This window comes from Orbicella faveolata, unplaced genomic scaffold (genome assembly GCF_042242905.1).
Source record: "Orbicella faveolata isolate gen_17 unplaced genomic scaffold, um_ofav_v1 contig_13, whole genome shotgun sequence".
Taxonomy (NCBI): Eukaryota; Metazoa; Cnidaria; class Anthozoa; order Scleractinia; family Merulinidae; genus Orbicella; species Orbicella faveolata.
In genome coordinates this window covers 21648479-21668247 of record NW_028301540.1, presented here as the reverse complement: position 1 = coordinate 21668247, position 19769 = coordinate 21648479, and the positions used below count along the sequence as shown (strand labels likewise).

The 19769-nt window shown below is 39.1% G+C and overlaps 3 protein-coding genes and 2 long non-coding RNA genes across 13 annotated transcripts; 3 read left to right on the top strand and 2 right to left on the bottom strand.

Moving 5' to 3' along the window:
* Window positions 1-170: 170 nt before the first annotated feature.
* On the top strand, window positions 171-3911 carry LOC110051240 (uncharacterized). The gene is made up of 2 exons (XM_020757257.2): window positions 171-339; window positions 1990-3911. The coding sequence occupies exon 2, from the start codon at window positions 2009-2011 to the stop codon at window positions 2591-2593; it is 585 nt and encodes a 194-aa protein (XP_020612916.1). The 5' UTR covers window positions 171-339; window positions 1990-2008; the 3' UTR covers window positions 2594-3911.
* A 1922-nt stretch (window positions 3912-5833) lies between these two features.
* LOC149115579 (uncharacterized) lies at window positions 5834-7852 on the top strand. Of its 5 annotated transcripts, none has more exons than XR_016206091.1 (5): window positions 5834-6111; window positions 6328-6520; window positions 6668-6950; window positions 7350-7489; window positions 7748-7852. It is a non-coding gene; the product is annotated as an uncharacterized LOC149115579 (long non-coding RNA). The 5 variants fall into 5 exon arrangements; XR_016206094.1 differs by having other exon boundaries at window positions 5835-6111; window positions 6466-6520; XR_016206093.1 differs by lacking the exon at window positions 6328-6520 and having other exon boundaries at window positions 5836-6111.
* A 959-nt stretch (window positions 7853-8811) lies between these two features.
* Window positions 8812-10947, top strand: LOC110051201 (uncharacterized). The gene has a single exon (XM_089285072.1). The coding sequence runs from the start codon at window positions 9176-9178 to the stop codon at window positions 10772-10774; it is 1599 nt and encodes a 532-aa protein (XP_089141198.1). The 5' UTR covers window positions 8812-9175; the 3' UTR covers window positions 10775-10947.
* Window positions 10948-12786: 1839 nt separating this feature from the next.
* Window positions 12787-14794, bottom strand: LOC149115578 (uncharacterized). 5 transcript variants are annotated; one of them, XR_016206086.1, is made up of 5 exons: window positions 14528-14794; window positions 14119-14311; window positions 13689-13971; window positions 13150-13289; window positions 12787-12891 (listed from the first exon to the last, which is right to left on the bottom strand). It is a non-coding gene; the product is annotated as an uncharacterized LOC149115578 (long non-coding RNA). The 5 variants fall into 5 exon arrangements; XR_016206089.1 differs by having other exon boundaries at window positions 14119-14173; XR_016206088.1 differs by lacking the exon at window positions 14119-14311.
* Window positions 14795-16435: 1641 nt separating this feature from the next.
* LOC149115577 (uncharacterized) lies at window positions 16436-17881 on the bottom strand. The gene has a single exon (XM_089285071.1). It carries the CDS (start codon window positions 17587-17589, stop codon window positions 16648-16650), a length of 942 nt encoding a protein of 313 aa, XP_089141197.1. The 5' UTR covers window positions 17590-17881; the 3' UTR covers window positions 16436-16647.
* Between the last annotated feature and the right edge of the window lie 1888 nt (window positions 17882-19769).

Here is a 19769-nt window from a genome sequence, read left to right as displayed (position 1 = left end):
TAAGATTTTTTCGTGGAGTTTTTTTTATCTAAAAGATTACTTTAAGATTTATCCAACCGCTTAAAAAAGTAAAATTATGCAAAATTGCAAATTTTCCCCTTACTGATACCTTAATTACAACAATCTTTCTAGACGGTTTGTATGACGCTGAGACGTCAATCTAAACCACGTGAACAAAAACTTCAGTACTTCAACCTCGATCTCAGGCGATTCGGTCTGTCCTCTCGATTTTCCTCCTGCGCAATTGTTTACTTCGTTGTTCTTGCAGATTGATCGTATTGCTGACTGAAGTGTGCAGGACGTTCAAGATTTCCGCCGCAGTTTCAAGCGTTGTTAACAGTAGGTGTTCCTTTACATGTACTTGATAATACTCGGGAAGCGCTCAACAAGAGCCTGCTCATAAGGAAAATTCTAATACTGTTGTTTACTCTGTTCCCAGATCTTTTCTTGCTCTTGCAGAAGCATATGTTTGTAAGTTAACGCATAGTTCTATCTGCCGGAGTCTGATTTTGTTGTTAATTTTTAAGTATACAAGTTTAAGGAAATAGAAATCATTCAACGCATTTCCGAGTTGCTTGTTGGTGCTTGTCCCCAGTCGCATTTCAAATTATCTTATCCAGTAACTGCTCATGCCATCAAACTAATAGTCCCTAACGAAAAGCACTTTCAGAGGAGAGGATATCATTTTGCACGAACGAGCTGCACTGCACTGTCGCCGGGATGTCAAAACATTAAACAACGGAATTGTTAAGCTGATCATTTTAATGCATATGTTAATCAATGGCGTCCAACATAAATTCAGTGAGGGCAGAACTAGTCACAGGTAGGACTCTTTTTATCACTCTTTCATAAATAACATGAGAGCAATTTGCTATCTACAAGCCCTTTAGTCGACATTTTGAACCCAGTTAGGACTAAAAAGGAAAAGCAAAGAACTGGAAAAGTAAGGGTAAGGTTCAACAGGCTGCGAGATTGGTTCTTGCATTCAAGCGAAGGCTTGCATGACCATGCTAATTAATCAGCCAAAACTGCAAGTCAAACGGTTGGCACTTATGATTTGTTCATTGGACTTGTACTAGTTTTACGATCTTATGGAAACCGAAGTAGACGTCGACAAGTAGTGGGTCGGACGTCATTTCTATTAGAGTCGGGAATCACAGTTGCAATGTCAAATAATTTGGAGTTCGCCAATAAATAATGTACTGTCAAAATTATGCAAGTATGCTGCCTGTTGGTCTTCAAGGAACTGTTCTCAGGGTCCATTAAATAGAGAGACCCTAGCCCTGGTGTAACGCTAACAAGAGACGATCAACTTAACTCAGTATCCTTTCAATCATTTTAAACGACGATGACAAACACCTCTCACAACAGTCACTTTCGTTACCATTCGCTTTTCGTCGTAAGAGACTGTGCAAAATTCATTCAAAACCATTCGAGTATGGCCATCATTTTGTTCTCTGAGAATGCACTTAAATTACTAAAAAAGAGGGACGCACGCCTTGATCTCAATGAAAATGCCGAGAGTAACGGCGCATCGTCTTCCGTTCGTCTTTCAATCGAATAAGAAATTCAATGTCGCGCGCGCAAAGCCACTAAGCCGTATGAGATCTTTAAACGACGCAGCTTTAAAGCTGACAACTGAAAACAGGTGATCAGAAGGGAATATGAGTGTTATGACTTTTACAGCAGGCTTCTTCATACGTTATCTTTCGACTGATTTGGCTTTTTTTATCCGGCATGCATCAGTTTTAACCCGTAAGTCTTCAACGAATGACTATCATCCAGATACAAGACGAAAAGAAAATATTAAGTAATTTTGGGTCATTCTTAATACTAGGAAGTTCAAACTCCGTTGAAGACTCGAAACGATTTTCGTTCTTATTGAATTAAGGTGTGAAAAAATGCAAAAATATCTGCACCAATAAGAACGTTATAATTGAAGTCGAGACTGTTGTTTGAGATTCAAATGGAAGCTCTGTTATCTTGTAGACAAACTGAAGCCCACAATATGGCGGCACTTATTGGGGAAAGAGTTGGAATAAAAAACGCGGGGACCAAGGTTACAGTGCCAGGAAGTCCAACAGCCAAACTGATGTACTACCTTGACTGTGTGGCAATTGTTATTCGGCTTGACGATCCTAACCTCAACAGGCTGAGGAACTATATGGGTTACCATTTATTGAATGACACAGAAATCGACGCCTTGTTGGCACTGGTGCTACTTCTCAGCCCAGATCAGCTGATTGGCAAAGTATTCTTCCCCAGCGAAGACTGTGGGGGAAGCAGAAATAAGTTCATTGAGTTGAGTTCAGTCACTCACATGCTGGCTGTGTCAGACAACGTTCTAATTGGAGGAGAAAGGAAGAGAGTAGCTAAGATCATGTTCTTTAAGAGATGCTGGCTGGAAGACAACTACATTTCACCGTTGAGGGTATTTGAGGGTCGTCTGCAAAGGCTGGCACGCGGTCTACCAGGCAGAGCGGTACCGTCTACGACCAGAGCATTGCCTTCCCCGAGATCTAGCTCTACTCCAGCCAGACCTGACGCTGACTCTCCTACTTGTTCATGTGAATGCAACTGTAATATTTTGTAGCGAAGTGAATTTGATGTCAGACTGCAATCTCAGCAGAAACGACTGAAGTCGAACGCATACATAGATGATTTTTAATTTCCCTGACAGAAATTCCTGAGTTGTATTGATAGTTTTGTTTAGTTTGTATTCGGTACATAATTACTGAATAGTAATAGTTTTAAGGAATGAACGCAGTTAAAAAAACAGCAGTGAAAGCAGAAACCACTGAAGTCTTCTAAGACTATTACTTGCACGAACGCAGAAAGAGATGTTAAATAGTTTCCATAACGGATTAATGGGCTGTATTTTCTATACTAATTCAGTGCATAATTACTGGTTAACAATATTTTGTAGTAATCATCGCAGTTTAATGTTCGTTAGAGAGCAATCACTGCAAAAACGACTAAGGTCCACTAAGAATGTCACTTGAACAAACGTATACATGGCTATTTGATAGTTTAATTCCATAACGGATTACTGGGTTGTATCTTCAATACTTAATGTTCAGTACATAATAACTGGATAACAATATTTAGTGATGATCAGCGAAGAACTGAGGCAGTTTGATGTTACACAGCAGTCGTAGCAAAGACCACGGAAGAAATACATAAGGTAACTGATGTTTGTATAACCGATTACCGGGTTGTATTTTGTGAATTTGGTTCTTAATTAGGGGCATAGAAAGCAATATTTTAAAATAATCAAGCAGTTAATGCAGACAGCAGTTACGGCGGACACAACTGAGGTCCATTTAGCGTGTTATTACTAGCAGCAACGCATACATAAAAGATGATATCAATCAGAAATACTCTAAGTAAACTTCAGTTACTTGTGCTGTGACTGCTTTCTGACATATAACTGCGCTGAATATTACAAAACAGGACAAATTAGCAGTTATGTACTTAAGAAAAACTACAGAAAATACAACCAAGTCAATCCGTTATGGAAACTAACACCGGAACGCATACTTTGATAGTCTCCCTGATGAAATCACTGGGCTCCGCAATATTTCATTTCTGTCATTTTGTATTCAGTATATAATTGCTAAATCGTAGTATTTTCTAGCATTCAAAGTAGCCTTATTTGATGTTGACTATACACATTTCGTTAGTTAACTAACAGATCCACAGAAAATGATTTGGTAGTATTTTGAATGGTAGTATTTTCTAGCATTCAAAGCAACCTTCTTTGAAGTCGATGATACAGATTTCGTTAGTTAACTAACAGATCCATAGAAAGTGATTTGGTAGCCATTAACAGACTCGAGGTAAGCTATTGTAATCACTTTGGCCCGCTCTCCAAATCACTGGAATGTTATTAAAGTAGCTGTATTCAGTAATTACTGGATTGCAGATGACTGAGTTTGTATGCAGTAATTACAAGATTGTGTTCGACTAAAGTAATGTATATCTATAGTGGACAGCAGGGGTATCTTGTTGTCCACTATAGATATAGTGCGTGCAACGCATCCTTTACGTTGAAATCTGATTTAATGCATTCAGAATCAATCAACCAAATTGGAACGTAAAATGAAATGAAATGAAGGTGAAGTGAGTGCTATAACTTCCGCACCACACTGATTCATAAGTTGTTGTTCGACGCGTATTAGTTTGGCGATCTCTTTTGAAGCCTAACTGATAAGATATGGCAAACGATTTACCGCTCTGATACAGCTGCTGCGAAAAGAGAAAGTTCTATTTCAAGGATTCCTGTCAATTAATAAGCCTAACGTGCAAGACAAAGCGGCTTCAGTGAAGATTGATCGGCGATCTGCATTTAGTGTAGCCATAACAAGATCTCACGCTTGGGCGGGCTTGAACATCAGCTGCCACGAAAATATTTTCGCGCACGCTCGCGAGACCGACCGCGCGCTCCACGTATCGGATCGATTCGAAAGCCCCAGAGTATCGGCGCATCTTTAAATCCAGAGTACCAATTTCGGGGAAATATCTATTCAGAACGCCTCAGAAATACAGGTCAATGTGCGTTAAAAACTAAAGCTTTAATTTCTTTGATGAAATATCACTTCAAACTCTTGCCAGCACTGGAAAAATAATCCATCTTCCCGCAGAAGCAATAACCAGATTTTAAATTTTTAAAGAACTTTTCTTACAGTTCATATCTTTGTTTGTTGTTTGTTTGTTTGTGCATTACGATAAATTAGGCCATCTTCTCTCCTGTTGGGGAGCCTTGGGCGTCAACCATGGACCTCCACCTGACTCAATTTTTGGCAGTTCTCTTTGCCTCTATCCAAGTGATATTCTTCTTGGCGAGCTCGTATTGCACACTTCGCCTCCAGGATTGCTTTGGGCGGCGTCTTGCCACATGTATTACACATATACTGAAATCTGAAAATTTGAACATTTGAACTTGTATTCCAGAAAGTTTGATAGCTAGTGCAGGACTCGAAAAAACTCCGATCCCGTCCGCTCGTCTGGGACAAGTACATTTTACTCTCGGGCAAGTAACTTTACCGCACGGACAAGAGACGGCCGGCAAACCATCCACCGACTAAATTTTTGATAACGATTTGTAAACAAGGAGTAAATTTTAGGTACGTGGGTATAATCAAGTGTTTGGACGAAGCTTGCCAAAAATAACAAATTATAGCGTTGTTTTGTTGATTGCGCTACGTGCAGAGGTTACATAGCAGGTGATCAAAATCTGCCCCGATCAAACTTCTTTGCACGACTAAATATTGCCGTGTTCGGCACGAAAACGCCCTCTTTATTTCTTAAAATTTCAACATTTTTTGCACTGTATAAAATCAAACTCGACATTAATGTATCAGAGCTGTAGAAACTCTACACAAAAAGGAGCCTTATACATTCCTACAGCAAAAACGATCGAAGCCCTTGCCGGCATTTTTAGTGAACAAATCCAACTATTAGAATCCCCGTGGCAAGTCAAGTTTTCTGGTAGAAATACACTTGGGCGCCGCCAAAATGAAATGTATTAGTATTATTGAAAAGAAATTGACTAGTAAGTCTACTAAGGTATCAAAAACTTTCAGTGTTCCTGGATGTTCTCGTAAACTGAAATAGTTTTTCATTCAAACGACGATTTTCTCTCCCATGAAACTATTTTTCATTTACCTAGTAATAAATAAAAATATATATCTATATAAATACACTCGCGGGCTTTACAAATTCGACACTGTCCTGACTTGAATCCTGGCTCGGATCCTGGCTCGAATCCTGGCTCGGATTCTGGCTCGGATACTGGCTTTATTCTTAGTTTATCTCCCACTGCATCGTTTGAATAGTGAGTTACACAGTCCGGGATCGTTATCAGATTTGATAACCATGTGACGTCACAACATGGCGGCCATTTCAAAAACCGGGAATTTTCGTATTCACTTCGCTTTGCTCGTTATTTGTTCGATTATACTCGGGTAATTTACCCATAATTCTATTCGATAATTACCAGAAAAGAAGGAGCCTCACGTGTTTTGAAGATGGCGGTTGAAGACCAGCGTAAATGATGTAAAATGCTACTCGTAAAGTGAAACAGCGCTTGCAATTTTGCATCCAAACCAGGTATGTTTTTCATTCTGTCATTAGATTTAAGTTACCTGGAGATTTTTCCGAAAATCACAAAAAATATGTCGTTAATCTTCACGCCATATTCTTGGGATTTAACGTGTTTTTAGTGTTGTGCACGATCTGTGAAAAAAGTGCACGGGGGTATTTTGATTTGCGATGTGTTGTTCGTAACGGCGGCCATATTTACAGCTGTAATCGATATGTTCCTAGGTATTGAGATGGCGGATGCTGGTACCCATAGAATCAAAATAGCAAATTTATGTCGATTTTGTGGATATAGCTTGGTCATTACATAGGGTAGGTTTATTGTTGTCGAGTTTTGCAGCATAAAATTTTCGTTCCTTTTAGGCCTGACAGACACGCAGCATTCAACTTTAAGAATTACTGGTGGCAAAATCAAGGGGTACGTAAAAGTAACTTACATAAATCATCTAAGCCCCTTCAGAAAAAATTATAGCTCTTAGTGAGTCGCTCAATTCATGGTACGGCAGTCCAGGTGGTCGGGAAACCACTTGCGAATCTAACATTACCTCTTTATTTTCTTTTGAAGGGTTACCATGAGGTCAAAATCAAGGGGCCAGCAGGAACTCCTTTTCATGTCCTTCCTGAAAATTGGAAACAAAGACTCGTTCGCACTTCGTTGTGTTTTGCCGGAAATTAGAGAAATACCCGAAACACTTCTAGACGTGCCACAGTCTGGTATCCAAGAGCGCTAAGAAAAATTACACTTTGAGAGAAGTTGCTGGAAGACAGATAGGCCGGGTGCAATACTTCATAAACAGGGAACTAAAACACCTTTCGGACTGCGGGAAAATCGACAATCACGTTAAAGGGTAAGTTGCCTATATTTTAGAGTCAATTTCAACAACTCGCGGTCCTGAAATATTTTCCGGAAATGCCGGCCAAACTAGGTCAGTTTTCTGGCACACCAGTCGTTATATAATGAAGCTTATTGTTGGATTTAGCGAGTGAACTATGGTACGAAAACATATTACTTGAATTATAGTTTCTTTTATATGAATCGGTCATTAAAAGCGTTTTTCCATATCACCGAATGCACAACAATAGACTACTGATCTACAACTAAAACAATTTTTTTCCGGAAATGCCAAGACTTCCAAGTTTACTGTCACATCTCACGACATAAAGTGTTGCATGTACCCATTCCACTGAACGGAGGTGTATCACGAATTAAAGTAAATATACCTGCTATTTTTTTGTTGTTGTGCCAGAACCATATCAGGCGAGCCCACAACGACAAAGAGAACTCCAGTGCATCCAAGATGGAAACGAAATGTACAATACGGCAGAAGGGATTGAATTAGCAATCGCAGAAATGGAATTAGGCGTGGGATGGGATATGGCCATCGAGGTAAGCTATTCTATCTTCAGTATATCTGGACAGAGAGTCGACAGAGGGAGGGTGGTGAACTGTTTCGATACAGTTATTTCCATTTCATAGTAATGAATCATAGTAGGAGATGTTTCGGTCCTAACCACGCTTCGCTCATGCAAATTGAACGAAATTCAGTTACAGCTTTCCGCTTGGAATATAGAAGCAACTTGTTCAGTGTCAATTTGTGAACTCAAGATGTATTTATTGTTAGTGTTTCGTTTATATTTTATACAGACTGTTGAACAGCCAGCTTCGCCAACTGCCAAGAAAATGAAGCCTGAGTGAAAATAGAAGCTATCATATTAGTATCAATAAACAACGCTTTTGTGAACAGAATAACTGTTGTCTACCTTCGTGTGTTTTTACTCGGAACAAATATTATACGGTGTCTATCTGAAAATGAAACTTTTCGCTGTAGCTTTTGGAAAAAGACAGTTTTCTTCCATACATCTCTGTTTCTATTCCATGATCCAGTAACCTATTGCGAAGTAAACATACAATTACAATTAAATGAAATTGCATTGTGATGTTGTGAAAAAAGTAACTCCTTTCATCGCAGCGCCCCATCGACCGCCATATTGAATTATACACTGTTGCTACCAAATAATGTCACGTGAACGAAAACTTGCGCAGCGATTGGTTAATGGTTTGTTTTGGTCGAGGTTATCAAATCTGATAACGATCCCGGACTGTTACATGTGTAAACAGAGAACAATCAATATGATGGCATAACTAAACTTTACTGACCAAGAACTATTGCTTTGAAAGATTGACTGCTTTGATAGAGGGCTATACCATGACAATCACACGATCATACATGACAATCATGCGCCATCACGGGATCATACATTATGCAGATCGCCCCCATTGATCTTAGACTCCTTGTGAGGTCAGTTTGCTTGCGCTACATTTCAAAGTAAAATTGTTTCATTATTATTATACAGATATTCATATGACACTGGGTTTTCCACTGTTTATAAATAATGGTATCATGATCGTGCTTCGTGACATGAGATAGTCTATTCATTCTTAACGTGTCAGCACATTGGTGTGCTCATTGCTACGGGATATGTTAACATAACCTTTGTGTTGTTATAAGGGTTTTGTGCTTCATCAACATCACTGAAGTTGACATTGTCTTTAATGTCAAGATTTAATGTATTCTCAGTAAAAATTGCTGGTAATTATCGGCGTTCTGTAAGTTGATGTAAAATTCTGCAGGTTTAGCCTTCATATTGTCGGTTTAATTTGGTACCGCACCCTTTTTTGTTAGTAACGTATAAAAAGATGCAAGGGCGGCAAAGGCTGTTTGTCAATCAATAGCAGGTTTCTGTATCAGATTGCGCTTACCTTGATAGTCAGTCTACATGTTAGGCTAAAGTAAAAGCTCTTCTAACACAACAGCCGAGTCCCATGATGCAAAAACAGTTGATCGCATGATGCTCGTGGCACAGCCAAAACAGCTTGTGACTCGTGTTCTATTACCATCAGTAAAACAAAAACACGTCCTGTACTGCATGCAGTCAACTAAAAAACAAAGTTAACTTGACGTTTCTGCCAGTTTTTTTTTAGAGACTTCGGAAAGCTTTAAGAACTTTTTACTTTTGTAGGACGCAAGAAGAATCAGGAAACGTCAGTATCGTACATAAACTCTCTGTAAAGATGGCAGTCACTATGTCCTTTCTCGAAGGCCTGTTAGTTTCTTTTACCGACAAGTTCACGGCTGGTGTGATCGAGTCCTGCAGAGCTCAGGAAGCACTTGAGGACACTCCGCTAAGACAACGAGAGCATCTTTTGGAGGATTTTAAGAAGTTTAATCAACAAGACACGATTTTTCAGGAGTACGATCCACCCCCAGGAGACGTCAGCAAAATGGGTTGGAAAAAATCTCGACCGAAAAAATGGTGGATGTCGCTTTGGGAGGCAATGAAACACGCATTCTACATACAGATTGTCGGTGGAGTGGCACTTGGTTTGCTTCCTATTTTGGTGCTGATTTATTATTTTGCTTCAGATATTTTATGCTTTAATTGGAAGTCTACAAACTGGACGGCTCTTCCTGAAAAGACTCAGGCATTTGTTGTTACTGAGGGGACAATTAGAGCCTACTTTATTCAAATGTGGACTTTTTTTGTTGCACTGTTGATATTTGGTTGGCCTGTAATCAAGAAATTCAATCTGCTGACCCTCAATCTCCTCTGCGCGTTTTTTGACACTTGTTTCAGACTTTATTTCTATATTTATGGAAATTATCACAAATCCTGGAAATCATATCCATTGAATGGTTTGTTCGTGTTCATTGTGCTTATGAATAGTTTCCTACTCGGCAAAGAAATAGCAAATAAAACACAGACATTAAGGAATTTGAAAGTCAAGAAGGCTTTGAAGGTTGCGGCGATGCTGACACTTCAGTTTGCTTTTGGTATCCCTCTTACGCTTTCCTTCGTCTATATACTGATTCCTTTGTACGCAAAGGAAGATAACGAAATCCTTAGAACTATTATTGCTGGCGGGCTCCCACTAATAACAGCCATACCAAAGGTCATCGTGCGTTTGGCGGCGCAAAGAATTGATTTTGTTCACCCCGGTGACTCACACGTGTTGTTAAGCGTCCTGTTCACCGGCTCCGCCATCGTTTTTCGTATCTTGCAAGCTGACCTCGTCGACCGTAGACTGTTTGTTTGGCTGAGTTTTGCACACGGCGCTGTGGATTTGCTCGAAAGGTTAACCATTGTCGTACGAGATTATTTTTGGTACTTTGTTTACAGGAAGCTGAAACGAGACAGGGAGGCAGAAGAAACGTTAAGAGCAGATAAATTTCGCACGCCAAGAGGCATGCGCCTTATTGCGGACATGAGCATTCAGATGATTCTCGGAGAATCAACAGCAATGATAGCAGCAGTCGGCTTCATACAGCTGTACAAATTCACGTATCTCGGCGAACGTCTGGTGTCTATAGTAGAGTTCTTTATTCGCGTGTCCATTGCTCTAAGCATCGATTTCGTTTTTAACTCGTTCTCGTTTTGGCTGCAAATGTCTTATTTAAATGTGGCTGTGGTGCGAGTTTGGAGGAAGAAATGGCGAAAGCACATGCTAGTTGTTTTTATTTTAACTGCAGTGACTCTGTGTTATTTCGTGCCTCGTTTGTTCGTTTTGGTTGTAGCTAAAAGCAGGTACACTCCAAGAGCTAACAAACTTAATTTTACTTGCACAGAGCCATTTTCAAAGTTTTTAGCTCGCTTACACATGAACGCTACATGAACGCGTACCAGCCGAGAGCAATCAACATGATGGAATGAAAGCCCGGGGGGATACTCCAGAAAAGTTGGGTAGGGGTGTGCGGTCCACTTCCCAAAACCCTTACCCTATTTATGACCAAAATCTGCGATTTTTGCTACTCTATTTATGACCTGGCCTAAAATTCGATACCCTATTTATGAGCAATCAACATGATGGAATGAAAGCCCGGGGGGATACTCCAGAAAAGTTGGGTAGGGGTGTGCGGTCCACTTCCCAAAACCCTTACCCTATTTATGACCAAAATCTGCGATTTTTGCTACTCTATTTATGACCTGGCCTAAAATTCGATACCCTATTTATGATCGTTGCGGCTGGCACAGTTGCCCTAAACATAAGTTTTGAAGGGCTTTTGTTTTCGGTCTTATTGATAATGATGAAGAAGTAACTTCTTCTATTGAACATACCCAATTCCATACTCGAGTGCTGAAACCATACCCTATTTATGACCAAAACGGCTGAAAAACCCTACCCTTTAGGGCCGCACTTACTTATATAGCCCATATAAGGGAGTATCCCCTCCCGGGAATGAAAGATTGATTCCTTTGCGCGAGGGCTATACAATGACAATCATACGATCATGCATCATCACACGATTATGTATCACGCAGATCGCCCCAGTGATCTTACAGTCCACGTGGGGTCAGCTTGCTTGCTCTGCGGTTCAAAGTAAGATTGTTTTATTATAACTGAAACAGATGTTCATGTGGTACTGGATTTCCTCCTGTTTGTAATTAATGGTATTTTGACCGTGCTTCGTGACATGAAATGCTCTATTCATTTTTAATTCGTCAGCGCATTAGTGTCCTTATTGCTACGGGATATGTTAACATACGAGGTATGTTCACATACGGGGTATGTTAACATATCGTAAATACTCTTTTATCTAGTAGATAAATACGTGCATCACCACAACGAAAAAATCTATGCTTGTTTTGTCGACTTCAAAAAAACTTTCGACTCAGTTTGGCATGACGGACTTTTATTTAAGTTTTTACAAATTAATATCGGTGGCTGTTTTTTCAATTTAATAAAGAGCTTGTATTCAAACTCTACATGTTCCATACAAATTGGCCAAAATCAAACACGGCCCTTTCCATACGTAAGAGGGGTACGCCAAGGTTGTATTTTGAGTCCGTTACTGTTCAACCTCTTTATTAATGACATACCATTCTCTTTTGAAAAAATTCTATCTGATCCCTTGGTCCTACCAAACGGCGCAAAATTAAATTCCTTTTATATGCAGACGATTTAGTCATATTGTCAAGATCAAAAATAGGACTGCAAGATTGCCTTAACACTCTGTCATCCTATTGCAGAACATGGATGTTAAGTATCAATCCAAAAAAAACCAAAGTTATGATCTTTCAAAAACGTGCTAAGAAATGTATAGAGTCTAATTTTCATATCGACAATCAGCCTGTTGAAATTGTTCAAAATTATACTTATTTGGGAACACTCATTTCTTCAACGGGTAACTTTTCATTGGCACTTGCTAAATTTAAAGGAAAGGCCCTTCACGCCCTTTTCAGTCTTAGAAAACACGCAAATTTCAGCAAACTACCTCCATTCGTAGCGAATGAAATTTTCGACGCAATGATCTCCCCAATTTTGACATATAACCAGTCCGGGATCGTTATCAGATTTGATAACCTCGACCAAAACAAACCATTAACCAATCGCTGCGCAAGTTTTCGTTCACGTGACATTATTTGGTAGCAACAGTGTATAATTCAATATGGCGGTCGATGGGGCGCTGCGATGAAAGGAGTTACTTTTTTCACAACATCACAATGCAATTTCATTTAATTGTAATTGTATGTTTACTTCGCAATAGGTTACTGGATCATGGAATAGAAACAGAGATGTATGGAAGAAAACTGTCTTTTTCCAAAAGCTACAGCGAAAAGTTTCATTTTCAGATAGACACCGTATAATATTTGTTCCGAGTAAAAACACACGAAGGTAGACAACAGTTATTCTGTTCACAAAAGCGTTGTTTATTGATACTAATATGATAGCTTCTATTTTCACTCAGGCTTCATTTTCTTGGCAGTTGGCGAAGCTGGCTGTTCAACAGTCTGTATAAAATATAAACGAAACACTAACAATAAATACATCTTGAGTTCACAAATTGACACTGAACAAGTTGCTTCTATATTCCAAGCGGAAAGCTGTAACTGAATTTCGTTCAATTTGCATGAGCGAAGCGTGGTTAGGACCGAAACATCTCCTACTATGATTCATTACTATGAAATGGAAATAACTGTATCGAAACAGTTCACCACCCTCCCTCTGTCGACTCTCTGTCCAGATATACTGAAGATAGAATAGCTTACCTCGATGGCCATATCCCATCCCACGCCTAATTCCATTTCTGCGATTGCTAATTCAATCCCTTCTGCCGTATTGTACATTTCGTTTCCATCTTGGATGCACTGGAGTTCTCTTTGTCGTTGTGGGCTCGCCTGATATGGTTCTGGCACAACAACAAAAAAATAGCAGGTATATTTACTTTAATTCGTGATACACCTCCGTTCAGTGGAATGGGTACATGCAACACTTTATGTCGTGAGATGTGACAGTAAACTTGGAAGTCTTGGCATTTCCGGAAAAAAATTGTTTTAGTTGTAGATCAGTAGTCTATTGTTGTGCATTCGGTGATATGGAAAAACGCTTTTAATGACCGATTCATATAAAAGAAACTATAATTCAAGTAATATGTTTTCGTACCATAGTTCACTCGCTAAATCCAACAATAAGCTTCATTATATAACGACTGGTGTGCCAGAAAACTGACCTAGTTTGGCCGGCATTTCCGGAAAATATTTCAGGACCGCGAGTTGTTGAAATTGACTCTAAAATATAGGCAACTTACCCTTTAACGTGATTGTCGATTTTCCCGCAGTCCGAAAGGTGTTTTAGTTCCCTGTTTATGAAGTATTGCACCCGGCCTATCTGTCTTCCAGCAACTTCTCTCAAAGTGTAATTTTTCTTAGCGCTCTTGGATACCAGACTGTGGCACGTCTAGAAGTGTTTCGGGTATTTCTCTAATTTCCGGCAAAACACAACGAAGTGCGAACGAGTCTTTGTTTCCAATTTTCAGGAAGGACATGAAAAGGAGTTCCTGCTGGCCCCTTGATTTTGACCTCATGGTAACCCTTCAAAAGAAAATAAAGAGGTAATGTTAGATTCGCAAGTGGTTTCCCGACCACCTGGACTGCCGTACCATGAATTGAGCGACTCACTAAGAGCTATAATTTTTTCTGAAGGGGCTTAGATGATTTATGTAAGTTACTTTTACGTACCCCTTGATTTTGCCACCAGTAATTCTTAAAGTTGAATGCTGCGTGTCTGTCAGGCCTAAAAGGAACGAAAATTTTATGCTGCAAAACTCGACAACAATAAACCTACCCTATGTAATGACCAAGCTATATCCACAAAATCGACATAAATTTGCTATTTTGATTCTATGGGTACCAGCATCCGCCATCTCAATACCTAGGAACATATCGATTACAGCTGTAAATATGGCCGCCGTTACGAACAACACATCGCAAATCAAAATACCCCCGTGCACTTTTTTCACAGATCGTGCACAACACTAAAAACACGTTAAATCCCAAGAATATGGCGTGAAGATTAACGACATATTTTTTGTGATTTTCGGAAAAATCTCCAGGTAACTTAAATCTAATGACAGAATGAAAAACATACCTGGTTTGGATGCAAAATTGCAAGCGCTGTTTCACTTTACGAGTAGCATTTTACATCATTTACGCTGGTCTTCAACCGCCATCTTCAAAACACGTGAGGCTCCTTCTTTTCTGGTAATTATCGAATAGAATTATGGGTAAATTACCCGAGTATAATCGAACAAATAACGAGCAAAGCGAAGTGAATACGAAAATTCCCGGTTTTTGAAATGGCCGCCATGTTGTGACGTCACATGGTTATCAAATCTGATAACGATCCCGGACTGATAACAGTGAAGTCTGGGGTGCATATGCAAAATCTGATCTCAAGTCTTGGGAAAGTTCCCAGATCGAAAAAACACATCTCCAATTCTGTAAACGTTATTTAGAGTTAAGCAATAAAGTATCCAATGTAGCATGTAGAGCTGAACTTGGTAGGTTTCCTCTCATTATATAGCTATCAATCAGGAAATCACGAATTACTCCTCATATCTTCTAAGTAAGGATAATTGCTCTATTGTTAAACAAATTTTTCTCATGTCGCAAGATCTTCATCACGCTGGTAAAAATAGTTATTATTCTAATATTTTAAGTATGTCTGAATATTATGATTTCCCTTGTTTTTTTTTTTGTTGATCTTACGTACTTAACTAACGGTAAAATCAAACATTATGTTGGCCATTTCTAGGCTTCGCCCGTAATTAACATCCAACTTTTCACTGCAGCCAGCAAGAACATACAATGCAAAAGGTAGCCAGTGTAAAAGGGCAGAGAAAAACAGAAAAGAAAGGGCCAACAAACGAAATTGAGAACGGTTAATGGCAAAAAAAAAGAAGTCCAAATTTTGGCTTATGCGCATGCCCGTAATTGAAGTTTTGCTCAATTTTGTACCTAATCCTCGAAAAATCTCTCCTTTTAGTAAAAACAAGCTTTTTTAGCAAAACTTAGGCTTATTTAGCGTCATGGCAGCTAAAAAACCTGACTAAACGGTTAAAACGGTATTTTTTGGCGAAAGTTTGGTATTCAAAGGGTTAACAGACTCTGCCTTATTTGTGCATCTAATCAAATTGAAGACGAATCTCACTTTTTTATATATTGCAATAAATACTCTATTCTAAGAAATAAATTTTATATAAAAAATATAACATATCATTCCGACTTTTGTACAATTATCTTCGTTACAAGCCATTGGCGAACTTATGACTTCTTTAAATCATTATATTAATATTCAATTAGCAAAATTTATTTCATCTTGCTTTGATCTACGCAATATTCTGCTTTCAAATCAAACCAATGTAACTTGATTGCTATATCATAACATTATTATATGATCACGATAATCGTTACTGTTTTAGTTTTAGGTTACTAAAGCTTTTGCAACACTGTATGTATTTATGGTCATGCAAATAAAGCTAGTTGTTGTTGTAGTCTTTTTCTCTGGCCATCGTAGCTTGATAAGAAATAACACGGAAACTGCGGTGATAAACATGGCAATAAAACGCATGTTAAAAAAACATAACCTTTGTGTTGCTATTAGGGTTTTGGTTTTGTACTTTATCAACATCACTGAAGTTGACATTGTCTTTAATGTCAAGATTTAGTGTATTCTCAGTAAAAATTGCTTATAATTATCTTTGCGTTCTGTAAGTTGTTGTAAAATTCGTCAGGTTCAGCCTTCATATTGCCGGTTTGGTACGACGCCTTGTTTGTAAGTAACGTATAAAGAACTGTAAAAACCGCAAAGACCGTTTATCAATCAATAGTAGGTGTCTGTAAAGCCAATCAGATTGCGCTTACCTTGATAGTCTCTATGCACTTCTCGAGTGTTCTTAAAAATTCCCAAGTGCTTATATAACTCAACAATGTACGAAGGGCAAGTTTTTTTATTTCTTTTATAAAATGTAAACCACCACATTAACATAAAGACATATTAAACAAGAAAAGGATTGCGAATTTTAATTAATCAAAATAAGTATTCTCCTTACATGTACATGCTTTCTTTTTATTGGCTTAAATGCTGAATGAAAAGTAAAACCGTTCCCTTTGTGGCAAGAAACAAACGTTTTCTAAAAAAAGTCAGAACGGTTCTAAAGAAATTATTACAGCAAAAAGAATCTTCGAAAGCTGAAGCAGTTCCCCAGTTCACTGACTTTTGCTCTGAGGAGGATAAAGATTGATTTGCATTGAACCGATTGAGCAAGAATTGAACATGCCGCCAAGCATTTCGCTGTAGATCGTTGTGGTGGATGATCGGCTGTGCGTTTCAACCACTCTGCCTGATACTTCTGCTGCTTTTGGCTGACTAAAAGGCTCATCGCATTGTGGAGATTTCTGTTTTGTCTGGTCGGCCCCTTGTAGAGCAGTAGACAAGACATCACTACATTTCCTGAGCTGGATAGACGACGGACGAGAATTGTAATGCTGGAGACTATTCGGGTTTCTGTGTCCCGAAATGTGGCAGATGTGGCGATCTGACAAACCGGCTTGAGACCACAAGGTTATCGTTGTCGCCCGAACACAGTGATTTGTGTAAACTTTGGAAAGCTTGGCCTTTGTACTTATTTCTTTCATCATGTTTCCAAGAGTGTTGACACCAAGCGGGCGGTTTTCGTACCAGATTTCGGGTGTGATGGCGGATTCATTCCAGTCGCGTCGAGGTTGCTGAAATAAGGCTTCGCATTTCGGATTCAGCTTGGAGATATACAAGCTCAGCGCTCGGTAGCCGTCGTTCTCACTCTCTGTTTCGTACATACGAGCCGTCTTCTCAAAGCTGGATCGGTCTTGAAGTCCACCGGGATGGTTTTTGGTGGTCTCGTCGTGGGTCATAGTAACGTAGCGCTTGCCTTGCTCGTCTACTTCAAATGCAAAACTCGTCGGCTTCAAATTTCTCTGCCCTTCACGACCTCTTCTACACCAGTAGAGAACAACATGGAACCACACGTTTCTCAGCAAAGACCATGGATTTGCAAGGCTTAATACTGGACCAGCTTTCAATTTCTGCAAGTCGTCAACTGGCATGGCCTCTTTGTGCTGCACATTTTCCTTCCCTTGCTGTTTCAGGCTCTTAATTTTGGCGTTCAGCATACGGTTGGAATTTGAAAACGTTGAAGAATTTAGCTTCAAACTTGTTATAAGGTGGGTTGTTCAAATGCCTCTCTATTGCATTTCTGAACGTAATTAAGGACGACTTGCTGTACTCTTCACCTGTTTTGCTTCGTGCTTCTGTATAAAACTGTGACAGACTGTTGTCAAGTTGTTCGTCGCTCATTTCCTCTAGTTTTGGCAGCACAGGAACTTTTTGTGCACCCCATTCTAGGAAAAGAAAACATTTTTTCCAACTCAGCCTTTAAGTGTTGCAAGCGTATTTCGAGTGGTTAACTGTTATAGAAATAAAAAACGCGCCCGAGTGCATAATTTGCGATTTCTCGCTAACTTCACGATTTTTCGTCAACTCATTGCGAAAATTGCGATTTTTTACACTTCTTTGTAATGCTAATTCCACTTACCAGTGGCGGTGCTCAGATTATACAAAATTAGTATATTCTCAGCTCCGACTATTGCATTTCTAGCTCTCTGATTGGCTCAAAAACTCCGACTATGAGCCATTAGTCGGAGTTTTACCTTATATGGAAAACAGTGCGCCAAGTTTAAAAATTTTCCGCTCTGTAAAATTGTTGAAATAAAAATCGGCGGCAAAAACCCGATTAAGAATATACTAAAACAATTATTCCATTCGACCTTGTTGGATATGAAGTGATCATAACCAACTCGCGCTACGCGCTCGTTGGTTATTTATCACTTCATATCCAACGCGGTTTCATGGAATAATTGTTAATTAGCAATTTCTTGCAATTAACATAACAGGAACAAACCGCCAAAGATGACAAGCATGTTTCTGTAAATTTGTATAGACTGTATATTTTTCACGCTTTTTCTCCGAGAATCGTAAAACGGGTTATGAGAAATTTAACGCAATCAAATGAATTAACATAACACCGGCAAAACATAACATGAGATAAGCGTTTCTAGTTCACTGAAAATATATTCTACGTTCTAAAAGCGTGTTACGTATTCAAAACCATCTAAAATGCACACAGCGATGTTTAAGCGTACGTGTCTATGGGAACATAATGCGGAAGGAGAATATTCCTTTGCACTACACACACGGCTTATTAACCTTGTTCTAACACTCTCCTAAGCCAGTTTCGGCAAAGCCACGACAGCAAAATGATATGACATTTACGTCAACACTAAATGAGATAATAATGTGGACATTTCGTCCTCAAGCGTTTGTTCTGTGCACACTGTCGTAAGTATCCAAGGATACCTTGCACAAGTAACCTTCTTATTACTATCCAAGGACCTCAAAGCGACTTTCGGGAAAGGTCACGAAAGCAAAATGTATGCGCTTAACGTAACACCACAAGAGATAACAAACTGCAATGTTTCGTTCTCAAAGCGCTTGTTGTATGCGGATTAACAAGACTATCACGGCACTGACGTTCTACAAGTAGGCTTCTTATTCTAAAACGCACTCAGCTATGTTATAGCCTAGTCGCCTCTCTTTGGGAAAATAAGTCATGAGTATCAAGGGATATGTGGCACAAGTATATGCCAATAGTAAGTATATGCCAAGCTGAAATGCGTTAAGTAAACAATAAAGGAATCGTTACCCTGCACACTGTATGGTATTCAACTTGTCTTTCACAATACATATTCATTAAAATATGGGTAAAATCGGCTTGTGACAATTATAATGTCAACCTATCATACTTCTAATTGGGGATAAAAGTAATATGCAATATGCACTTCAGAGTGAAAAAAATTTAAATTTAAATCCATATTAAGGGACAACAAAAACCAAAGCTCCAAGTATTCTTTAATAAATAGTTATACAAGGTATAGTAATTGTTTTCAAATGCGGAAAGTTATATATCAAACTCAAACACTAAAAATACCGATAAGTTGCCATTGTGCCGCCATATTGATTTATAGTAAAAAGAGACTGCAAGACACGATTTTGCTCATCATCGGATTCGAAAATATGCGGATTCCCCGTCCACAAGTATCAGATTCATTGCAGATTTATTTCTTTCCACTCTGGAGAGCAGGTTTAAAAGTATCCGGATTCGCTGCCGAGTTCGCCGGATGAGTGTGGACGGGAGCCTAACTGGAAAGAAATTATTGCAAATTTCACAGTTTTCGTAAATTTCGTAATTTTCGCAGTTTTCGTAACTTTGGTGAGGCCTTTTTTGCAACCCTTT